This window comes from Schistocerca gregaria, chromosome 1 (genome assembly GCF_023897955.1).
Source record: "Schistocerca gregaria isolate iqSchGreg1 chromosome 1, iqSchGreg1.2, whole genome shotgun sequence".
NCBI lineage: Eukaryota > Metazoa > Arthropoda > Insecta > Orthoptera > Acrididae > Schistocerca > Schistocerca gregaria.
In genome coordinates, this window is record NC_064920.1 from 829,950,594 (window position 1) to 829,976,102 (window position 25,509).

The 25,509-nt window shown below is 38.8% G+C and overlaps 1 protein-coding gene across 1 annotated transcript in view; it reads right to left on the bottom strand.

The window, feature by feature from the left end:
* LOC126271930 (uncharacterized) overlaps window positions 1-25,509 on the bottom strand; it is an 85,601-nt gene that overhangs the window by 6,630 nt on the left and 53,462 nt on the right. The window contains exons 4-5 of the mRNA XM_049974349.1: window positions 21,580-22,726; window positions 16,487-17,388 (exon numbers count right to left, since the gene is read on the bottom strand). Coding sequence (XP_049830306.1) covers window positions 16,487-17,388; window positions 21,580-22,726 — 2,049 coding nt within the window. The remainder of the gene's footprint in view (window positions 1-16,486; window positions 17,389-21,579; window positions 22,727-25,509) is intronic.

The following is a 25,509-nucleotide window of genomic DNA, read 5'->3' on the forward strand; positions in this document are numbered from 1 at the left end:
AATTAGTTAGAATTTGTTGTTATTCAAGTGTCTGGTTATTCACAACAGAAAATAAAATGTAAACTGCTTACTGGTATGAAATTGAGAACAATTATTTTCTTTATGTTGTGTCTGTGCTCTCGAGTTAAATTTTCTAACTTGTTTAACACTAATACCTGGCATAGTCCGTATCAATTTGGGTAGGCTAGGGAAAAATCTTACCTTCATAGTCTCCAATGTTATTGAATTTAGCGTATGTTAATTTGAAGGACTAACAATGGGAAGGCCTCGGACACAGCCAACCGATTCGGCTCAAGTTTGGCAGGCCGCTTGTTTACAACCTTAAACGAAGGAATCTAAGATATTTTGGGTCAACGCCCCCGAGTTTTTGAGAAAATCACCCCTAAAAGTTATGAAGAGCAATCAACTCAAAATTGGCGGAATTGATAGATAATTGTAAATAGAGCATTTTTCATCATCGGGTATGGGATCCTAAAACGCATACTATTCCAGAAATCGAGGATAGAAACTTTTACAAATGTCACTTCCGTACCTACAACGTAAACAGTTTTTGCCGACAGCACTGACAGCGCAGCGGCTAAGGTAACTGGCTGGGCATTGGAGAACCCGGGTTCAAATCTCAAGGAAACCTAATGGATGTTATTCTTTTCGTTTGTATTTTTCCATATCTCAATTGATAGGGATAGGAGGGTTAATAAGGTAAGTAAATCAATAAAGCATGATAATAATAAGGTAGGCAAATAAATTTCTCAACCCTCTTGGGTTATTAAACAACTAAAATGTTACTCCAGGTCACTTTACAATGGCTCTTCCAGTCACTGTTACGTGTCCTCACTTTTCGTCGAACATATAAAAATGTGAAACAAATATACTCACTGCACCAAGAACATTTAATGAATGCAATATTTCAAAAGCTACACTGTTCCTTCCGAAAAGTCGGTTGAAAACAAACTTGATTTCATTTAAAAATATATCTTTTTCGGGAATTAATTTTGATGCGTACCACACATACGATATCATTGCCTGAAAAACCGGTGCTGAAAGCTGGTTATGAACTATGCTGTAAATAGTTATTGGATCCATGTGGTTGTGCAATTCCCGCTGGGTTTTCAGAAGCCCACTGGAAATAAAGTTTTTAGCTGGCGACAGAAATAAACATCACATGGCTGACACACAGGTGTGCAGTTTGGAAGTATTACTTGTACTGTGCACGTCGGCTGACCCTCGCCATCTATAAACATTGTGTCATGTATTGCAGTATTACTTTGTCCACTCCAGGAATCCAATACTAGGCAAAACTTGTTATCAGAAACGTATGGTTTTAAAACATTCTCAAGAAATGTTCTGTAAATCGCATTCGTCAGTTTGGAGCAGGTAATGTAAACATTTTTCAACGCGTTGGTTAAAAGATTGACCTCTTCTATAACCCGAGGACCAAATGTAACATTCGTTTCTTGTAAACACAGGAAAACCTGAGGCAACACTTTTCCAGAGGCTGTAATGGCATATTGCGCCATGTACGAATGTGTTAGTATGTTTTTACTACCAACTACGACAAGGGTTCATTTTCTCCCTTATGCGATAATGTGCGTCAAATGTTCACCCGTTACTTGCATCAAGTTTTATCGGTGTTGATCACATAATCACGATTAAAACTGGTCATCAATGACGCCGTTTGCGTGTTGAAAAGAGCCGCCACTTTCTGTATATCTTCCATATTTTGTAACTCCTTATGAGAAACGTATTTAGTGATGTGCCACTGACAAATTTTATACTCCGATTTGAAATTTCTTGCCCAAGATAATGATGCAGCAAACGTAAAATCCTTGTCGGCCGTATAATGAAGAGCTGCACCTGCAGCACACTCCTGAAGTATTCTCATTGTTACATTCTCGTAACGTCAACGAGACTCGACAAATTGGTCGTATGTCCACTTATTTATCGCCTGGTATTTGTCGTATCTTGTCCCTTCTTTAACGATATCACTTTCCCACAATTTCAAGTCCTCCTTCCATTTCAGGGCTGTTGTTGCTCCGTTATTTTGCAGTGTTTGTAAGTTCCAATTTGGATGATTCCTGGCTAGCGCTACCGCCTTAACTTTTGCTTCAAGGGCTATAGCACTGTAGTTAAATCGTTTAGTAACCGGTTTGTAATACTCATCGGCACAGATGAAGCACATACTCCCAAGGATGTGGATATTTACGAAGTGTTATGACCATTTTGCGACTCACTAGTCGGGATATCTTCCATTGAATCATCTTCTGCTTCATCTTCGTGGTATAGTACTTCAGTATCAAGAAAAGTCATTTCGTTCGTTAGCTCCAAAAATCTCTTGACGATAGCAATTCCTATCAATCTGCAACGCCGAGAAACAGACCTGGCTGGTTCTGGTAGTGCATTGATAATGCATCTGTATTGCAACACTTTTACAAACTAAAACACAGCGACGGTACTTCCCGTTTGCCATCGTCTGTGACAGGCTCCCAACTATATATTACAGCACTAGTAGAAGGGTGTACATCCTCAATTACTCAGATTATGCACCTGAAAGTTATGACAACAAATAATAACTAGTTACTGTGGCATAAACAGACGAGCTAATTACTACAAACTACATACAGTACTCATCATATGATACTTACCGAGTAACACTGTATTCATTCACAAAACTTACTTCATTTGGCACATTAATGATGGAAAAATCACTACACGTATCGGCGAGGTTCGCGGCAGCCTAATGACTGAAAACAACTCTTTCCGATTGAACTCTATAAAGCTCTTGCTGGACACCTTCTCTCTTCCAGATTCACAACTATGATATGACGAAGAGGCAACTGGGACAACATAACTCTCCCCGGGAGCATTCTGTCCCGTGCCTCGCTGTAAACAAGTGTCGCGCCGTTGGCTATCTGTGATCCCTCGAGAGGAATTCGAAGCACTCTTATTCGTAGTTGTTGTCATGTGACAAGGCTTAAAAGTTTAATACTTTACTAACTCATGGCGTTTGGGTAATTAGTTTGCCTACCTTATTATTATCATTCCTTATTTATTTACTTACCTTATTAACCCTTCTATCCCTATCAATTGAGATATGGAAAAATACAAACGATAATTCCCAGCCAGTTACCTTAGCCGTTGCGTTATCGCCGCTGTCGGCGAAAACAGTTTACCATGTGGGTACAGAAGTGACAGTTGTAAAAGTTTCTTTCGTCGATTTCTGGAATAGTATGCGTTTTAGGATCCCATACCTGATGATGAAAAATGCTCTATTTACAATTATCTATCAATCCCTCCAATTTTGAGTCCATTGCTCATCATAACCTTTAGGGGTGATTTTCTCAAAATTGCGGGGGTGTTGACCCAAAATATCTTAAAGAGTCCTTCGTTTAGGCGCCAAATATGAGCTGAATTGGTTGGCCGTGTCTGAGGCCTTCCCCTTGTAAGTAAGGAACACCTATTTTTCGTTTTCTCCGGGGCGGGGAGGGGGGGGGGGGGGGGGAGGCACCTGCTCCAAGATATAGCCCTCCAAAGATGACAGTGTGCATACCATTTAGAAGATGCGAATTTTGGAAAAAATTCGCAAATGTTTTATCTCTAGAACAGTTATAGATATTTTGTTGGTTTTTTTTTATTTGAAAGATAATTGTTTTATTACAAAGAAATCATCCATTTGGACTTATCTGTCAAAGTTCTTTTGCTATAGCATTCTGAACTTTTTTTATATATAATTTATGGAATTTTTTTTTTCCAAAAATGCCAATCCATAAAGTATTGATTTTTTTCTGTTGATTAGTACCAAATAGATTTACATTCCCTGAAAAGGAGAGCTTCCACTTTTAGGTCATGATTTTAGTTTTGAAAGATAATTAAGAGACTCATTTTCCTAGCATTGTAAATGGTTACAAAATGTATGTGATATTTCCAAACACCTAATGGTTTTAATTTCTACAACTTCTGTGCACTTTGCTTTGTACTGAAATTAGCCAATCAATGGACTAAAAATGTATTCCACTGCTTCAGAATCTTCGTTTGATATAGTGAGATGCCTGCCTGTTGAACCAATACGAATTTGAGCACTTACAATCTTCAAAACAATGTGAACAGGAGGTGAGTCCTGACGATGTTTTTGCTGTCCTTCAGCTGGAAACCTATATCCAGCAGCTGGTCCATGTGGTAGCATAAAGTTCACTACAATTTCATTTAACTCATAACTGGTGTCTATAATCTCTCTGCAATACAGGACACACACACACACACACACACACACACACACACACACACACACACACCACAAATGTCCCCCTTCTCAGGTTGTGAATCTGTATATCATCCTGCTATTTCTGATGTGTCGGTCGAATGAACAATATTTCTTCTTTCTTGCTCTTTAAAGTGCGTGAAATATGAGTTCGCACATCACTTTGTATTCAAAAATGTGTCTTCTGAATTCCTTCCATAGTAGTATGTTTGGACCATTCTTCATTTTTCTTCTCACGGAGTTCTTCGATTTCCTCTTTGGAGAAAAGAATGAGGGCTGTGGATGTGTAAGATTTCACGACTCTCGTAAAATCCTTAGCATTCTGAATCTCAGCTGTATTTGGTCTGGAAAGATTGTTTTGTAAAATGGTGCTTCAGCAGGCCGCCTACAGCATCCCAAGGCCCCTTCCCGTGACAAAAGTAGCACTGTATACCCAGTCATTTGGCACAAGCGACTTACTCCATTCAAACAGCTGATAGCAATTTTTAAAATGACTAGGAGCACCATCAGAAATAATGATGATGATCTCCTCTGCCCCTGTTTGCAGTTGAAGAATTTTGCACATCACTAGCCCCACCATGTGCTGACTCATGTCCTGTGTCATCACTTACAACTGCAACACTTGCGGTCTTGTTTTGAAAATACGTCACGCCTGTAAAAATTGAAACATGGTCACTTCTCCAATGATATCCTTGTACTTCTTGTGGGAGAGTTACAGACCAGTTCTCAGCAAAATCACAGTGAAGCAGTTAACATAGTTCTTTGGCCTGTACACACTCTTTAACTTTTGCAATGTGGTGGTGTTGCAATTTCTTCAGATGCTGCTGTGCTACTGCTTCCACTGACCATTTACCAAGTTCATCAATGAAACTGTCAAAGGCAACAGTTGTCTTTATTAGTTTATTTTCCTCCCATGTCGCGTATGTAATTTTGGCAGAGTTATCTGTCACGTCTTCCACGTCAAACGTCTGTTAAGACAATCCTCCCTTTCCAGGGCAGCAACACATTCTTGACAAATACAAGTCTTTCACTTTACATCAGAGACTACTAATGATTTCACACTCCCAACAAGGTGTCATATGCTCCAGTAAGTTCTTCAAAGTTACCACATAAAGTTCAAAATTCACACAGTACACACATAAACAGACACCTCTGGGTACGTGTGGAACTACCCATTTAGGGTCATAGTGCGCAAAATTTTGATCTTCCAATATGAGAAGTTGTATAGATGCTCTTATAAATTGCAAAAGTTTCTTTAATACTGTGAGTCTTGTACCTCTTCACTTTCACAACTTTTTGACCTTCAACTATTACAGTTATAGTCTTCCTTGTTGGCACACTGGCGAGAACAGTTCCATTTATCGTCCAGATAAAATAACTGCACTATTTGAACTTGAGCTGCTTCTACAGAATGACCATAATAGGGCTCTGGTCTTCCAAAGACTCCTTTTACAGACCTCACATTTCTTGATTTGTCTACAATGTACTTTGATACTGACGGGACGTGGTTCAAAATTGTTTTGTTTGAAAATTTCTCTGGAATAATAGTTGAAACTTGCACCTTTTCACTGTAGGATGCACAATATTCAACAGCTGAATTGACATTTGTGAAAAATTTCTGGCAAGAGGTGCCCCAAGAGTATTTTGATAAATTTTCTTCTGAAGATGGAATTTCTACTTTGAAGAGTGTGGTGAACAAAGTCTGTTTTTTTTGTCTGTCTTATATACCACTCTTTTATACATATGCAAATAGTCAGCACACTTGACTCTCCTGTGGCCCCAGTCAGAAGACATTTCAGTCCGTATCACAAAACACAATGCAACTGTGTCAACTGGCAAATTCCTCACGAAAAGACAGAACTCACTGAATGGTCTCAGGTTTCTAAGAAACCTCTTCAGTAAACAACTAGCATTAACAACTACAATACAGTAATCTGCAATGAACAACCATGACAAAGAAACTGACACGAAACTACCACGAAGTGTAAGAAATATCCGCAACAATGAAATTGAAAAATAACTGCAACAAAGACAATGGAAACAAACACTGTAACAAATAAATTAGTAAGAATCAACTTTCTTACCTTTGAAAGTTAAAAAATGTGTCTTTTTAAAATAAAACCTGTCCAACTTATCTTCAAAATTGTGTTCACAATGTCATCTTTGGAGGCCTGTATCTCAGGGCAGGATTATTTTAATTTTTTTTTTTTTGAGAAATCAAAAAAAAATTACATATTTCTTACTTACTCCTAAATTTTAACAAATGCTAAATTCAATGACATCTAAGACCATGAAGGTAACCCCCCTGCCTGAAGTGATACGGATTTTGCCATCTATTAATACCTCCACTGCTTTTGGTGATAAATGTGGACACCATTGTAGATAAGTGGGTGAGTGGGTGTTCTGTAGTGATAAATTCTGGTGTGATATGGGTGAATGCAGTGATAAATTCTGGTGTGATATGGGTGAATGCAGTGGAGTAGAAAAAGGAGTGCCTGATTAGGAACGTAAATTCTCTGGAAAGGAAGCTAGAAATTGTGACCTTCATGCAGACCTTGTGGCCACAAATTTTGAATTAGGGCAGTTAGAGGAAACAGAAATTGGTACATGGGAAAATATTACAGGTCATGGCAAAGAGGGATTAGTCTGCAGAGCTCATTCACTATCAAACTGAATAACAAACATGAGTTGTTTCACAGAATGAATATTCACTGTGCTATGGACTGTACATCAATTTGAAACTTACTGGCAGAGTAAAACTGCCTGCTGCACCAGGCCTCAAACTGAAACAATTATATTTTATGGGCACATGTTCACTGATTGAACTATCCAGGCACGATACATTTTAAAAAGTCACAGAGTTGTATATGTGCTGTAGTCCTGACCTGGAACTTGGCTAAAAGGTATAAAACAAATTAACTGGTAACTTAGAGAGTTGCTGCAGGCTTTAAAGAAATCCAAATGAGAGATGACCAGATGGTGCTATTGAGGGGTTAGAATACACAAAATGAAGACTACATCTCAACAGGAAGGAAAAGAACAGCTTAACTTTTAAAAAAATGCTGGGAACAAGGTGGGATGTATCACACATGACAAATTTCTGTAATTGACAGTGTGTGGGGGACTCCCGTTTCCTCCTAGTGAAAGAGATTAAAGTACATAATGTTCCAAATACTGTAGAATAGATAAATTGGAGAGTACATTTAGTTTCAGTCACCATTATAGTTCAGCTTTGATAAACAAGGTTTATAATATTACAATACACCTAAGTGAAATATGAAGTGAAAAATTTAGCAGATGTACTTTATCTAACTGAGTGTCATGTAAATGGGGGAATGGAAATTTTGCATGTTGAAGACTGTAAATTAGCTGCTTTCTATTGTAGAAGGAATGTGGAAAATGCAGCAGTTGTCCATGTTATGTGAAAAATTGCAAATTCCAAACTATAGCCACATGTAGTTTTTATGCTAATCACCACATGCAAGCATTTACTTATGAAGTCATAATGCCTAACATCACAGCATATGCCACATCCCGTCTCTCTCTCTCTCTCTCTCTCTCTCTCTCTCTCTCTCTCTCTCTCTCTCTCTCTCCCCTCAACAAATCACCACTGGGAAATGTTCAGAAGTAGTTCGAAAATTTTGGATCCGTGTTTTGTCTGCTGAAAGAGAGCAAATAATGATTTGTGGTGATTCCAAAATTAACTTTAAGGAGTCTGAGCAAAACAATGATACAGAAATATTACTGAACATTTACAGTGCAATCTTTGTTATAAAGTTTCCCATCAAAACTGTGCAGGACAGTTCACCTTTGTAGACAACATTATTGACTATAATCTCTTCTCTGCTGAGCCCGCAGCTTGCAAAAGGTCACAATATGACATCTTCATATTTTTAAAATATTAGCTGATAGTTTAATATTTGTTGTTTTCATATAGGTTCATGACAAGTTTGGTTTTGGTATTTGTGTCATTTTCAAGTATTTCTGACAACATTGCATTGATATATCATTTTATTCTGCATCTATGTAACAACACTATTATATTTTTATCTTATTCTTAAATCTAGATGGAGTCATGTCCCGTAAAACATCTTGGAACATTATTTCTTTTATTTACTATGTTGTTAATATAGGTCACATATTTATCTCCTATAGAAATTTCATGTTTTGTTTGACACTTGTCAAATGACAGATTGTTCCATTGGTGCACTATGTTTACAAGTAAATTATATCTTTGGTGGTCAGAAATATTTTTTATCGGTGATATTTTGCATTATGTAGATGTGCGATCTTAATATTGTCTATTGTTTTCTGTTTTATATGTTTTGCTCATCCCTGTTTTTCTGTTACATTACTACAGTTCTCAAGATAGTTGTTTTGTTTGTGATCAATTTGTTCGTTTAGGATCTCACTTGGATAACTACTTGTGTGTGTATAAATTTCTAGTTCTTCCAAATTGTTCATAGTTTGACTTTTTGGTACCATATGTAGAATTTTTAAAGCGTTTCCGATTGTGCTCACTTGGTGGTTTTTATTTTGTTAGTGTAACCAATTACATTTTTACCTATACTTCAGAAATAAAAACCATAGAGTGAACACAATCAAAAATGCTTTGACAATTCTACACAGGATACCAAAAGGTCAAAACATGAACATTTTGGATGAACCTAAAATTTATACACACACAAATAGATATCCGAATCACACCCTAAATGAACAAATGGACCTCAAACATAAAAACTATCTGTAAAACTGAGTTAATATAATAGAAAAGAAGAGGGTTGAACAATACACGATAAACAGAAAACAATAGACAACATTAAGATCACACATCTACAAAATGTAAAGTATCTGTGGCAAAAAATATTTCTGAGTACCAAATATATAAATTACATGTAAACATAATGCATCAATTGAACAATCTGTCATTTGACAATAAATTTCTATAGGAAGTAAATACGTGATCTAGATTAACAACTTAGTAAGTAAAAGAAATAGCATTCCAAAAGTTTTATGGGTGTCACTCCATCTAGATTTGAATATAAAATAAAAATATCATAGTATCGTTACATAGAGCTAGATTAAAATGATATATAAATGTGAAGTCATCAGGAACACTTGAAAATGGCACAAATACAAAAACAAGCTAGTTGTAAACCTATGTAAAAACAACAAGGAGCAGCTAATTTTGTAAAAGTATAAAGAAAATGTCATATTATTGACTATGTCCTCCTATACAAAACTACAAATACACAATATACAAAAAATGTTCATCACCATCTAATTTTACATGAGTACCAGATCTTGATGGCCAGTTAGCCATAGCAGAATACATGACAACTACGACTCTTATTAATTAGATAAACAATTAACTTAATTACAGTAATGAGCTCACTACAGGTACCTTTAGAAAGAACCTGCAAATCATCAGCACAATGGATGTGAATGCTAATTTAATCTATTTCTAAATACATTTCTATGAAAGAAATCTTGGGCAACAAAAGGTAATCTCTAGCAGAAAGACAGAATTACATAAATTGTTCAGGATAAGCACAGATGTACACCTAGTTTCATATCAATATGTAAAGCCATCACCAATCTGAACATTGGCTTGACACCACACTATTTTACTGGGCATAGTCTTATTAGCATTGTTAGCTGTAACAGGAACATGCTTTGTTGGTGCTGCACATTTTAGCACTTTTGGTTGAAATAAACTTATGCTGCAGTGTTGTTCTTCAGCTTGCCAGGGTAGAAGTGTGCACAGAATCACCTAAGTGAAAAATCCAGAAATACACATATTTGTTTACATATAAAAGGTGACAGGAATTTTCCCTTGTTTGAGGTGTGGGTGGAGGTTATACTTAACAGCCGAATTAAGTTAATAATTGGCTCCTTCTACCGACCCCCAGACTCCGATGATACAGTTGCGGAACAGTTCAGAGAAAGTTTGAGTGTCGTAACAAATAAATACCCCACTCATACGGTTATAGTTGGTGGGGACTTCAACCTACCCTCGGTATGTTGGCAAAAATACTTGTTCAAAACCGGTGGTAGGCAGAAAACGTCTTCCGAGATTGTCCTAAATGCATTCTCCGAAAATTATTTCGAGCAGTTAGTCCACGAATCCACGCGAATTGTAAATGGTTGCGAAAACACACTTGACCTCTTGGCCACAAACAATCCAGAGCTGATAGAGAGCATCATGACTGATACAGGGATTAGTGATCACAAGGTCATTGTAGCTAGGCTCAATACCATTTCTTCCAAATCCATCAGAAACAAACGCAAAATAATTTTATTTAAAAAAGCGGATAAAGTGCCACTAGAAGCCTTCCTAAAAGACAATTTCCATTCCTTCCGAACTGACTATGCGAATGTAGACGAGATGTGGCTCAAATTCAAAGATATAGTAGCAACAGCAATTGAGATATTCATACCTCATAAATTGGTAAGAGATGGAACGGATCCCCTGTGGTACACAAAAAAGGTCCGAACGCTGTTGCAGAGGCAACGGAAAAAGCATGCGAAGTTCAGAAGTACGCAAAATCCAGAAGATGGGCTAAAATTTACAGACGCGCGAAATTTGGCACGTACTTCGATGCGAGATGCCTTTAATATGTTCCACAACTAAACATTGTCTCAAAATTTGGTAGAAAATCCGAAGAAATTCTGGTCGTATGTAAAGTACACAAGCGGCAAGACGCAGTCAATACCTTCGCTGCGCAGTGCCGATGGTACTGTTATCGACGACTGTGCCGCTAAAGCGGATTTATTGAACGCAGTTTTCCGAAATTCCTTCACCAGGGAAGACGAATGAAATATTCCAGAATTTGAAACACGAACATCTGCTAGCATGAGTTTCTTAGAAGTAGATACCTTAGGGGTTGCGAAGCAACTCAAATCGCTTGATACAGGCAAGTCTTCAGGTCCAGATTGTACACCGATTAGGTTCCTTTCAGATTACGCTGATACTATAGCTCCCTACTTAGCACTCATATACAACCGCTCGCTCACCGATAGATCTGTACCTACAGATTGGAAAATTGCGCAGGTCGCACCAGTGTTCAAGAAGGGTAGTAGGAGTAATCCATTTAACTACAGACCTATATCATTGACGTCGGTTTGCAGTAGGGTTTTGGAGCATATACTGTATTCAAACATTATGAATCACCTCGAAGGGAACGATCTATTGACACGTAATCAGAATGGCTTCAGAAAACATCGCTCTTGTGCAACGCAGCTAGCTCTTTATTCGCACGAAGTAATGGCCGCTATCGACAGGGGATCTCAAGTTGATTCCGTATTTCTAGATTTCCAGAAAGCTTTTGACACCGTTCCTCACAAGCGACTTCTAATCAAGCTGCGGAGCTATGGGGTATCATCTCAGTTGTGCGACTGGATTCGTGATTTCCTGTCAGGAAGATCGCAGTTCGTAGTAATAGACGGCAAATCATCGAGTAAAACTGAAGTGATATCAGGTGTTCCCCAGAGAAGCGTCCTGGGGCCTCTACTGTTCCTGATCTATATAAATGACCTGGGTGACAATCTGAGCAGTTCTCTTAGACTCTTCGCAGATGATGCTGTAATTTACCGTCTAGTAAGGTCATCCGAAGACCAGTATCAGCTGCAAAGCGATTTAGAAAAGATTGCTGTATGGTGTGTCAGGTGGCAGTTGACGCTAAATAACGAAAAGTGTGAGATGATCCACATGAGTTCCAAAAGAAATCCGTTGGAATTCGATTACTCGATAAATAGTACAATTCTCAAGGCTGTCAATTCAACTAAGTACCTGGGTGTTAAAATTACGAACAACTTCAGTTGGAAAGACCACATAGATAATATTGTCGGGAAGGCGAGCCAAAGGTTGCGTTTCTTTGGCAGGACACTTAGAAGATGCAACAAGTCCACTAAAGAGACATCTTACACTACACTCGTTCGTCCTCTGTTAGAATATTGCTGCGCGGTGTGAGATCCTTACCAGGTGGGATTGACGGAGGACATCGAAAGGGTGCAAAAAAGGGCAGCTCGTTTTGTATTATCGCGTTATAGGGGAGAGAGTGTGGCAGATATGATACACGAGTTGGGATGGAAGTCATTACAACATAGACGTTTTTCGTCGCGGCGAGACCTTTTTACGAAATTTCAGTCACCAACTTTCTCTTCCGAATGCGAAAATATTTTGTTGAGCCCAACCTACATAGGTAGGAATGATCATCAAAATAAAATAAGAGAAATCAGAGCTCGAACAGAAAGGTTTAGGTGTTCGTTTTTCCCGCTCGCTGTTCGGGAGTGGAATAGTAGAGAGATAGTATGATTGTGGTTCGATGAACCCTCTGCCAAGCACTTAAATGTGAATTGCAGAGTAGTCATGTAGATGTAGATGTAGATGTATAAGATTGTGTGTCAATTTAAAGTTCTAGATTCACATATTTTACTGTTTGCATTGCTTCTGCATAATCTTTCATTGATTGAATCAATACCCGTTTGTATTGTGATATATTGTGAAATTTCGTGAGTGCCTCTATGACCTACTGTCAACTGTTACTCTTAAACTGCATTGTGCTCTTTTAAAATTTTTGAGAATGGTAGGCCTATCCTCAAACATGGGATGTGTTGTTTGACTTCAAAAGCAACTGGAAATCGCTCCGATTACTGTCAAAACTGGCAGCTGCTGCATATTGGTGTATTGGGAGAGCTCCCAAGGGTCATGTACCTGTGATACCTGTACCAGAGATACATGTACTAATCTCTCCTGTGGATCCTGTCTCCTCTGCAGAATGCACAGGATCTGTCTTTACCCACCCACTTGATTGTAAGTGGTGTGCCAACAATAGATCTAGGCATTCAGGGTGGACAGGGACCAAGAAGGACTCAAGAGTGTTGTACTGAACTGATACCCCTAACCAACAAATTTGAGGTGCGGTCTTTCACTGAAACTGAGCCAGTGGAACTCACCTCACCTGTCTTGGGGAAAACCTCTTTTGTCCGGTGTCAGGAGGAGGCAACGCAAAAGGGTAGTGATCTATTAATAATCAGCAGCTCAAATGTATGGCGAATGATGTACCTCTTAGGGAAATGGCAGCAAGGGACAGGACAGGATACCAGGCACACTAAATGTTGAAAAGGCTATTTTGGCCTTACCACTTAGTTAACAAGGTGCAACCAACTGCAGATTGTGGGGCACATTGGAACAAACAATACCTGTCATCTGGGCTCTGGGGTCATCCTTTGGTAATTCCAGAAACTGGCAGAGAAGGTTGAGAAGACCAGCCTTGCATGTTGAGTTCCAACGAAGCTCTCACAATTTGCAGGACTGTCCACAGAACTGATTGTTGCCATTTGGCTCTGAGTCAAATTGAAGGACTGAACCTGATACTTCAAAAGTTATGTGACAAGCTAGGCTGCAACTTCCTGGACTTGGCCCATAGAGTTGCGAACTGTAGGGTCCCCCAAGATAGGTCAGGTGCACACTTCACATCAGAGGCTGCTACTCATGTAACCGACTGTGTGGGGTGCACAAAAGAGTTCTTTTAGATCAGGCAACTCCCCATCCAATCCAGATAATTATAGCTGTAGGAAACCTAGAAGTACCAGGGTAAGATTGAAAGAAATGCTTAACACAGATGAGAGTATTCATATCCTAATGGTAAACTTACAAAGCATTTTCAGCAGAGTGCCAGACGTTGAACCACTCTTAAAAAGCAGTGAGGCTCACATAATACTACATACAGAAAGCTGGTTGAAACCCAAAATTGACAGCAGTGAGATTTTTAGGGAAAGTTTAAGGGTACATCGAAAGGATAGGCAAATGGGAAATGGAGGTGGTGTATCTGTCGCAGCAGACAAACTCAAATCCACTGAGACAGAAATTCAGGCAGCATGTACGACTGCTTGGGCAAGACTCAGTATCATGGGTGGGCATACAATGATAACTGGATCCTTCTATTGCCCACCAGACTCATCTCCTGATGTAACTGAATACTTTAGAGAAAACCTCAGTTCACTTGTACAGATTTCCCCCAGTCATACTGTAATCATCAGCATAGACTTTTAATCATCCAACAATTATCTGAGAAAAATACAGTTTTGTTAGTGGTGGGCATGATAAGACATCCTGTGAAACTTTGCTACATGCCTTCTCTGAAAACTACCTAGAACAGATAGATAGGAACCCCACTCATGATGAAAATATATTGGATCTAATGGCAAAAAATAGACCTGATCTCTTTGGGGATGTCCACATCAATACTGGTATCAGTGACCACACCACAGTTGTGGCAACAATGATTACCAAAGTACAAAAGACATATAAACACAAGCAGAAAGGCATTCTTTCATTAAATCACTATTTGTGAAAGAGTGCAAGGACTTTGCTAAAAGTAGTGCAGTTCTGTAGTTCATCCAAATTACACATTAACTTTTTCTTACTCTTCAAAGAGCTCCTTTTAAGATTTAAAACTCCTTATACATGCTCAGGCCCTTCACATTTTGCATCTGTGTATACTTTGATGTGGTAAGATGTGTAATGCCTTAGTAAACTGAACTTCCTGAGAGTATTCAGCATTTTACGATACACTATACATTTTGTTAACCCATATTTTCTGTACAATGCACTGCAGACTGGAGTGCAAAGATGGTGTCAGTGCTACACAATGCCAACTTCCCACTGCTGCTATTAGAGGGCACCAATGTCAAAAGTGATCCTCCCTGTTAGCATGTCTCCTGAGTTGTTGAGACCACATGATGTGTGCACATTTCTCTCACTCCTCACCACACCGTAACTGTTCTGCTCAACTCATAATCAAGTTGTTAAGCCCTGATTTAGAACAACCTCAGAAGGGACAGGTCTCTGCCACTGACTATATCTGGAATGTGCAAGCTCCACTGCCTTGACTGTCTATAACAATGGACAATAATTTTTTGATACTGGCTGAAACAATCGTAATAGCCAGTTACTTTGGCTCCCTTTTAGTGCCTCAGTAACTGATAAAAGGCCTGATTTACTGGCAACAGAAAAAATGTTAAATCACCTGAATAAACACTAACTTACCCAGTAATTAATCTGAAGTGTTACGAAGTTTCTTCATCTGTACATTAAAATGGAAGATTAAAGAGGAAAAAACCTCAAAACTAATTTGTCACTTAATCTTTTTAAACAAGTACAATATATCTAAGTATCAGACAACATAATATTTTTGTTGCACAGCTACTAAATTGCTCAGCAGTGCAGTCTAGAATTACAAAAGATTCTCAGAAGGACAAGGAATCTTCAAACACACACACAAATCCAAACCCATAAGCAATACTTCCTAGAATCAATCGAGATGTTATAGGAGCTGATTGAAAGACATAACCATCTGCAGTTCTCTGAAACTAATTGCAGAAAATGTTGTTTCTATGACAAATTAAAAAAAAAGTGGATAATGGGTTAGTGAACGGACATTCCAACCACTTTTACTAAGTGAATAAAGATCAAATGTCAGAGTGGAAATAAAGAACTTGGTGAAGCAAAGAAAAGTAAACTCTTAATTAGGTCTACTGTGCTTGAAAAATTCACATAGCTAGTGTGTTTTTATTGAACTCAAAAAAAAACTCAATGGTGCTAATGTTGTAATAAACACTATGTGAGTCAATGGAGTATGACCATATCACTGGCTCAATGGTCTGGAATAGTTTCTCTCTGCCTTTGATGGCAAGTAAATAACTGTTTGATTTAATAAACAGAAAAACTGATGCACAAACTGCCAAAGTTGGACAAATTGAAAGACATTCACCGGGCAGGGAACCAAATGACATACACTGACTTAAAAAATGATAGATGAGGCATAAAAAATCTATAACCAGGCATTTATGCAGCAGAGTTTACAGTGATACAAAATTAACAGGTCTGAAGCATGAAGATTCCAGATTCTAGAAAACAGTGAATGTAGCCTTAGATCAAATATCGAAACTCACAATCTGAACTTAGGCTGCTGTGAGAGGCTGGGTGGCTGGGGCAAAGGGAAATGGAGGAGGGTGGGGGAGGGTGGGGGAAGGAGGGAGAAGGAGGGGGAGGGGGAGGGAGGGAGGGGGAGAGAGAGAGAAAGAGAGAGAGAGAGAGAGAGAGAGAGAGAGAGAGAGAGAGAGAGAGAGAGAGAGAGAGAGAGAGAGAAATGACACATGGAATTCAAAGAATTTAAGAGATATATTTCCTTACTTATTGAGTAGTTAGAATGAAAAATGGAATACCTGTTGTCTGATTGGAAGATGCGGTGGTTCAGGTACATGAGATGGCGTATGTGGCGCACCAACGGAAACAACAGATGCACTGCTACCACCAACACCACCACCACCACTACTACCAGTCTTGCGCCATTTCGGTTGTGGTGTCACAGGTGTCTCCCCGTCCTCATCACTAGAATCTCCATAGAAGCGCTTTGGTACACGTCGCCTCTTTGACAGTCTTTTATTTTCACCCTCTGAACCACTGCCTCCAGTTGTCCGAACTGCAGAAGTTGTAGACGTTACAGAAGTGCTTTCAGATATAGGAGTCTGAGTGACAACACCAGATGAGTCCCGATATGTGGTCAATGGCAATGTACCCAAAGGTCGCACAGCCATCTCTGAACTGGCAGCTAAAGACGTTGACCCTGTTCTCGCATCTGTAAGCACAGCACGCTTCCTTTTTCTGGTCCTGATTTTCCTTGACTCTCCTGAAAGAGTACCAGACCCTATTCTTACATGATGTTGTGGCTGCATCTGTTGCAATGTCTGCTGTGGTGGCACTTGCTGTATCTGCTGTTGGTCGTCTTGTTGTTGTTGTTGTTGTTGTTGTTGGTGATGGTGATGGTGGTGGTGGTGGTGGTGTTGCTGCTGCTGCTGTTGCTGTACCTCTTCTTGCCTCTGGTACTGATGCTGTTCTTGATGCTGATGATGCTGCTGCTGTTGCTGATTCAGTTCTTGTAGTTGTTGTGCCAACTGAGCTGTTCCATTGCTGGCTGGAGCAACAGCTGCCAGTAACATCAAGCGGTTTCTTTTCTCAGCAAGTAGTCTATTGGCTTGTCGCTGAGGATGCTGGTCGTAGAAATCCTCATCTGTCTCGGTCTCGTCCGTGTCGAGATCAGACTCATGAATTACGCCATCTGCATGTTCTGTGTGATAAAGATCAATATAAAAACATAGTTAGGGAATGTTGCAGGAAAATGTAGTTGCAGCTGTATCTGCACAATATAGCTATAATCAACTTACGACATGCAAAACATGGCACGGTTGTTTTTGTCTAAAAGTTATTAATGAAATGCATATACTGACTAAATTAATGGCCAACATTAGTCATTTCTTATTTTTTGTTGCTGATGGATTTCCAGTGACTATGACAGTACAATAATGTTTTTATGGATAGTGAGGAGAATGTATAAGTATTTCATGTTTGCTTTGTAACATCTGGTTTTGAGACATATCTTTTTGCCTCAGGCTTGATCTTATACACTTTAAGAAACTGTTAGAAACTTCAGGTGTAGGTGTTTACATTACAAACTCTTACGCATTGTTCAAAATGTTTACTACAAAACAGGTCTAATTTCAAAACTGAATGCATAATTTCTGATCAAATTATTAGGGTTCTCTCACTGTCAACTGTTTAACCAAGTATCTTCATGACCTCTTAACTATGTTTCAAGGAAAATTAAATGTTATGGAGAAAATTATATCAAACACTACAGCTTAGGTCCTAAAAAACTTGATACCAACAAGAAAGTAAACGAGTGCTGTGAAACCCTACTTAACGTTGAGATTGATTACCAAATAGGGTTAATAGTATAGGAATGTTTCCTGTGTATCAAGCAAAAAATACCAGCATTTCTTTAGATACTATCTCATTAGTTTATTAGTCTTTAAATGAGCAAATGGGAGAGTTATTCTACAGTCGCTATTTTGACAGTGAGCAAGTCCAATGAGAAATGGAAAATCAATTATTTTTATTAAATTTAGGCTGCTTAAGACCAGGCATTCATGACACATTAGTGAAGACAATTTCTGAAGACTACAAAATTAATAAAAATGTAAGGGGCACAAAACAAAAAGACTTCACACAAGGAATGTGTGCCAATCTGTTGGTGTTTGAATAATTCCTTAGATTATATAGAAAAGTAAAGGTAGAATGTTAACACTTCAGGAGCAAAGGACACCAGTCACTGAATAGCAGAAGCACTGGCTCATGCACTGGCACACACAAAAGAGAAAGAAAACACGCTAGCTTTTTAAATACATTCTTTGCTGAGCTGGAGTGTGTACACACACACACACACACACACACACACACACACACACACACACACACACACACACTCGAGCCCCTACATCATGCAAGCTGAACACACGATGGCCGGTCTGCATTTTGCAGTGGACTGGGTGGGGTGCCATGGGGTGGGTAGAGGGAGGGAGATACAGGAGACAGGCAAAAGGGTTGGGGGGCATTTGGCTAGTGGCTCAGAGGAAGGCAGCAGGTCTGCTGTCTAAAGAATGCAGGAAGGAAGGGCAGCAGGTGCATAGGCTAGGCAAATGATAAACAGGTAATGGAGCCAGTGGGGTGCGGCGCTCTTAAGCGGCCAGGAGATGTGGGCTGGGGTGAGGTGGGGTGGGGAATGGGAAACTGTTAGGTGGAAGGTGTGTGGATGGTTGGTTAAAGGAGATTGATACCAGGAGGGTTCCGGAACATAACAATGTGTGGCAATGATAAATTTCCATGACACTTTACCGCATGCCATATCCCACCAGCTACAGTACCCATGCATCACGTCTGGACCATGCATCTGCCATACTTCCCTCCTGAATTTCTAGCCAGAAAACAGCTGCCTCCCTGCGAGAAGCTAGTTAACCAACAACTCAATGATTCTGCTATTGAGTGAGTGGTTCCCTTTAGTCCTATACTATTTATGCACAGATTACTATAGTATGAACTCTTCCAGATTATTCGTATTGTGTAATATGAAATACAGCCAAATGGAGAGAGTGGGGGAAAATGTCAAATCTTTTGAAAAATAAGTATGCTTCTTCCATCACAGAATCACAAAAATATTACGTGCATTTGAAGTATATACAAGGTGCAGAGCAGGAACTTCCTTATTTGAAAACACATCACACACACAGAAGCCATTACGTATTATTGTGTGAGATTGAGTGCATTCAAAAGGGCAGCAACCCCCCCCCCCCCTTCTTTTTTTAAGTGAGTTTAATAGCAATAATGCAATGGGTGAGAGAAGAAAAGGCTTCCACCATAGCAATTTACTTTTTCAATGGCCCTTCAGTCATTGCAGCCTAACATGCATTCAGGAACAATTCAATATTGCGCCTGCAAGGCCTTGTTCCTGATCAAAAATCTATTGCTGTGAGTGGACACATTCATGAATACTGGTAACCTGCAGAAAAAGAAACCAGGACCTTCGGAAACCACCAGGGCACCAGAAAACATCAAGAAAGTAAGGCTGATGCTCTTGAATTCCCCACCAAGTGATCTGCGAGCAAACCCACAACAGCTTTTGCTATTTCTGATCAATAGTGAGACAAATTCTTCATGAAGGCTTGAAATTTCAGCGATACAAACTGGCAGTTGTGCACACATTTAATCCATGTAATTCTGTTCCGTGAAAAAATAGATGTGAAGCCTTGGTTGAAAACCTGCTTCATGAAGCCCTCGTGTTCTTCAGCAATGAGGCACACACATACCTAGATAAAATGTAAACAAAATTTAAGTTTGGCGCCGAACTCACTGGTGAACAAATGAACACTGACTGGGCTGGGACACACAACAACCACAATTACGCTGTGTTTTGGTGAAGTGCAAAGTGCTTTTACGGTCTTATTTGTAAAATATGTGTTACATTTATGTTTGTATCACAACACCTCACCATGATGCTGAAAATAAGAGAGCTTGCCACACGAAAACATAAGTAAAAACGAATATAGGTGCGAAAAATCACGAAAAACTAAATTACGTTTAGATGATAGATTAACTCCTAACAAAATATCTCAACAACATCATTTGGTTGCAGGTGACAAGCTACGTGTAATAAATGATACACAATTGGTCCTCAAAAATCATGCACACCAAGTGTAAAGGTATTAACAAAACGAAACAAATTATTGTTTGAACTATATATCCACATAATTTTAGTAATCATTTAGGGATAATGTTTACATTACAGATTAAATAAAACGGAAACCCACTCATGATGGCACAGTGGTACTGAAACATGTTTGGGAACTTGGAAAAAATGGTGTTCTGCATAATTGGTAGACCTTACATCCTATATTAACTCAACCTCCTGCACAGCCACAGGGTCTAAACTTAAAAACAAACATTTTTCAATGTGAAAACTGTAACAAAGGCAATTTTCTATTGAGAAAATTTTAAAAATTACAAGGAGGAAATGTCTGATCAATATTTAGTTTAAAGGAGGCAGAATCCCTCATATCGTTAAGAAAAACTATGTATAAAATTATGTGATCATTCTCGAGATGAGACAGAGGCATTGGTTGGAAAAGATTAGAAAGGGCGCCAGATCATTCGGATCTTGAGCTGAGAGGAACCTATTTGTGTGTAAAATGAGAAGCAAAGATGTAGGAGAAACTGAAGATCACTCTTCAGTTTCAGTTTCGAAACAATACATCACACAGAGTGAGAAGTAAAGATGGATTACAACAGAAGAGAAAAGAAAGTGGAAATAATAGTGCTATTAAAAAACAGAAAGCAAGGAAAGGAGGAAGCAGAAAGATGATGTTCTCTTCTCTTTCCTTCTTTCTCTTTCCTTATTTATTTGTTCACTCCATCTTTCACTTTTCTTGTTTCAATCCACATTCTCTGATGCTTTTACAACAGGTGTTTCCTTCATCTAGTAGCTGAGTGACCTGCTCCTTCTCTACGTTCCTTTCAAACCCCCCCCCCCCCCCCCCAACTAACGCTTCTTTCCTCCCTGAAGAGATATTGTTGAATTCTGGTAAATAGGATCAACACTTTCTGCTTGAAGTGTTTCTATTGGCGGGAACAGCAATTCTATGACCCAAATATAAAATATTGGCTAGTTGTTCATCCACTTGAAATGTGAAAAGAAGATAAAGTCATTAATGAAAAACAAGTCAAGTATGTACTATCCAGACAAAGCACCAAATCACTGTCTTTTACTCCCAAACTAAAACTTTCCAGTACTGGCAAAATGAAGAAAAAGTAAATATACTGGAAAAATTGTGGACTACAATGACTATATTCAAATTAGAATAACACAAGCAACTGAATATACAATAGTAACTACATATATCTTAAACGTACACATTTCAATAACACTTACCTCGTTCTGTGTCACATGGGGCAACTGGTACAGAATTTGCAGTTGGGGTTCTGCTCACTTCTGCTGTTGCCTCACCAGAAGTAGCAGCCACAGTGGCTGCAGCTGTTGCAGCTGTAGCTGCAGCAGATGCAGCAGCAGCAGCAGAAGCAGAAGCAGCAGCAGCTTTCTTCCGTGCCCTCTCACGCCGCCTCTCTCGTCTCGCAGCCTGTCGTCTGCGTCCTTCTGATGTCGAACTATCCGAGTCTGAACTGCTTGAAGAAGAACCTGAGCTGCTTGAACTGCTGCTGCTACAACTACAGTTTGTTCCACAACTACAGCTAGATGAATCACTATCACTACTGGAGGAACTAGACGACGAGCTAGCCCCTTCACGTTTCTGCCGCTTACGTGCCTGTTTTGTCCGCTTCTTAGAGGATGCAGTGGTAGATGGGTTGCTGGGTTGTGGTGGGGTTCCGGATGCAACTGACGAGGTGGTCTCTGTTGTCCCTCCAGGTAACCTTCCTGTGTCTGATAATGGTGTTAATATTTTCTCAGCGCCTGCTAATACTCTTAATCTTCCAACATTAGTGGGCACTGCAGATCCACTGTCAGCCGCTACAACCTTTGATCTATTTCCATTGTCTGTGGCTTCCATAGTTTCAGGTGAACTGTCTGTATTTGATCCTGAATCTTTATCTCCCTCCATTGTCTTATCACTCACATTGGGTCCTTCTGCACTTGTTAAACCACCAATAGATGCATCATCAACAGACCCAGTATCATCTACACTTCCTAAGTTACTGGGCTTGCTAACCACACAGTAGTCATGATCTGACATAATTACTTCAATGGCATGCGAAGTGCTGTATGACCCCGTTGCAACAGCTGCTGCTTCTTGTTCTTTGCGCTCGAGACTTGCTTTGTAGTTTTTAAAATTATCCCAGATACCATCAATTATTTGCACAGGGGCTGGTTCCTCCTCTTCACCCACAACATTGTCAGAAACTGGTGGCTCAGGTTTTACTTCTGTTTCAGAATCTTTCACCTCTGGAGTAGAAACAGCAGCAGGAGGAGACGTCACAGTTTTACTATCTTTGGTATTTGGTTCATCCGAATCATCACTGTCCGAAGAGAGATTCAATGGCGGAAGATCATATACATCCATAACCTGCAAAGAAATTTCAGTGCTCTTCAATCGCCACTACAAGACAGTATACTAACTTTCAAGAGAAGGAAATGCAAATTTCAGAAGGAAAGTAATACTGCAAAGTGATACAAGAACAAGGAAATAGACAACCTTTTGTTCCTCTAGATTCTCAACCACACAAAAAATCTGATATTCTTATGTGATGTGCATTCCTGTAGCAATGAAAAATAAATAAATGTACACAATTATCACTTACGACAGTAAATTAGATCATACACAGTAAGGAGAAAATGTATACTTTGCATTCACAATATTTAAGGGTCAGATTATATTGTTTCCCGAAGGAACAAATATTACAGTTTAACATCTACTCAAAATGAACTGCTACCCACAGGAAATGTAAAAAAAATCCCATTTCAAATGATTTTTCAGGATGAAGAAGAGAAATAGCTAAGATGGAAAACTGCCATGAATTAATCAAATTCATGTATGCTTCTGAAAGTGTTTTTGGATAAATGGGAGGCATTAGAATACTTTAAACTCCTATGAGAAATGAATCTGGTACCTCCTCAATCACAGCTGGCTTCAAGATCTATATTCTGAATCTATCTAAACCAGATGTTACAGAATGTCAGACAGTAAGGCAATGTATCTGTACATCAGAAGAATACCTCTTTCGTGATTTATGAAGAATAATGATAGAAATAGTTGGTTTCAAATGCTGCTACTGAAGACACAAAGCTATTATACTATAAAGAAAAGGCAAAAAGAAATTCATACACTGATTAATGATAAACTGATTTTCTAATGTATATGCCCTTCAGGTATAATAAAACTGCAAACATAGCAATCTCCTTCTTCTTCTTCTTCTTCTTCTTTTCTTCTCATATTCTCTCTCTCTCTCTCTCTCTCTCTCTCTCTCTCTCTCTAAGAAATGTGACAGAGGACTTAAGAAATAGAGGTGAAATAAATAAATTGAAATACAAGTGTAGCTAATAACAAGAGTCAAATCCATGTTGAAAACCACACCCTGCATATCCTCTCTCAGCATACTGACCATTGCCAGTAAACACCAATATGTTCACAGGATTTAATGCTGTAATCATCGTAGTATCATACCAGGATACACTGCTAGAGAAACTTTGTGTATCAGATTATGACAGCATGGCTACACGTGACATCTCACTTTGAAGTTTCAATCCTAATCCTGATCCTGGTCACATGGAGTTCATGACAGAGGGTAGCTTTTTGAGAGTATTCACCTTTTAGCAGAGATGCTGAGTCACAGATAGGCACAACAAAGAGATTCCTTTTGTTGTGCCTATCTGTGACTCAGCATCTCCGCTATATGGTGACTAGCAACTTTCCTTCTCCAATATTGTTACATTCCATCCTGGATTTTCCATTGTTTGATTTTTGAGAGTATTTATATACAAGGACAACAATGATATGAGAAAAAGTACATAATAAGACATTCTTTTTATTCTTCTACTGCTGCCACTACTACTTCTAAAATTGTTTTTCTCTCTCTTTTTTGTACATTGTCTATGTGAAGTTTTATCCTTACGTTCTTATTTCTGTAGCTTTCTGTCCTTTAATAGCTCTCCAAAAGTTTCATTTTATGCTCTGTAAACTTTTTCTTGTTTCTTATTAAAACCCATGATTCAATTTGATATGACAAAGTTGGGAAAACACAGAAAAACTTAGAAAATTGTTTATGTTGCGGAGACTGTGTAAATAACTGAGGGGTACACTGATATCGATTTAAGACATGAGCTAAAGATGCCTGTAAGAACTGTTCAGTTGACTCCAGGTTAGAACGCTGTCCCTAGAATCTATTAACAAGCTTTCCCTGTTTTCAGGCATGGATGGTGCCAGGAAACTGATAGCCTAGTAGTTATTAACCAGCATGGATGTGAGTAAATGAAAGAGGGATTATTGTAAGGGAGCTGTAACACTTAACATTCAGTTATCTTTTAAACTGCAGTAGTTAACAAGAGGAATGTTTTTGCATGTTGCACATTAATAAATTATTTTATTTATGCAACCAAATGCATTTTGCCTTCTTAACCTGGTATCTTCAGCGGATGTCCTGCCTCAGAACTGCATAGTTTTCAAATAATAAATTAAAAGCTGATGTGTAAGCACCTTTTCATTTTATTATAAAAAACTTTCATGAGCTATTTCAAATCTAGAACCACTACACAACAGAAAAATCATGTAATACTCTAGAACATCCACTGATGCATTGTTATGAACGTGGAACACCATCTGAGTGCATGTGCAGCATGCAAAAGGTATTTCTCTTGTAAATTGAAATTTATTCACAACTACTTGAAAATGACCACCACAAATAATCTGTTTACTTTTATTGGCAGGTTTTACATTTAGTGAAGTGAGGATGTGCCACTCTAGGCATTATTAAGAGCAGTCTGATTTTTTTCTCAGCTATAATAATAAAGAAACATGTACAACTGTAACTTTCACTTTCTTATACTCCTCTTGGTTGTCAAAACTTCCAGAATTATGGAATTTGTGTATTTTACAATACAAACAGAAGTTCTTGTATAACACTAATTTCCCATTTGTTCCTTGTGCAGCACTATCATGAATCTGGACACAGGAAATCATGGCAATGCAAGTAAAACTGACCACCCTTATAGTGCAGTTATTTCAGCAAAACATTGTGTGTCATTGATATTTTGCATAGTGACTGTAAAGTAAATACAATACCAATTACTGAAACGCAATACCAATTACTGAAAATTTTGTGTGCGTTCAGTGCCAACAGTTTTGACCAGTCA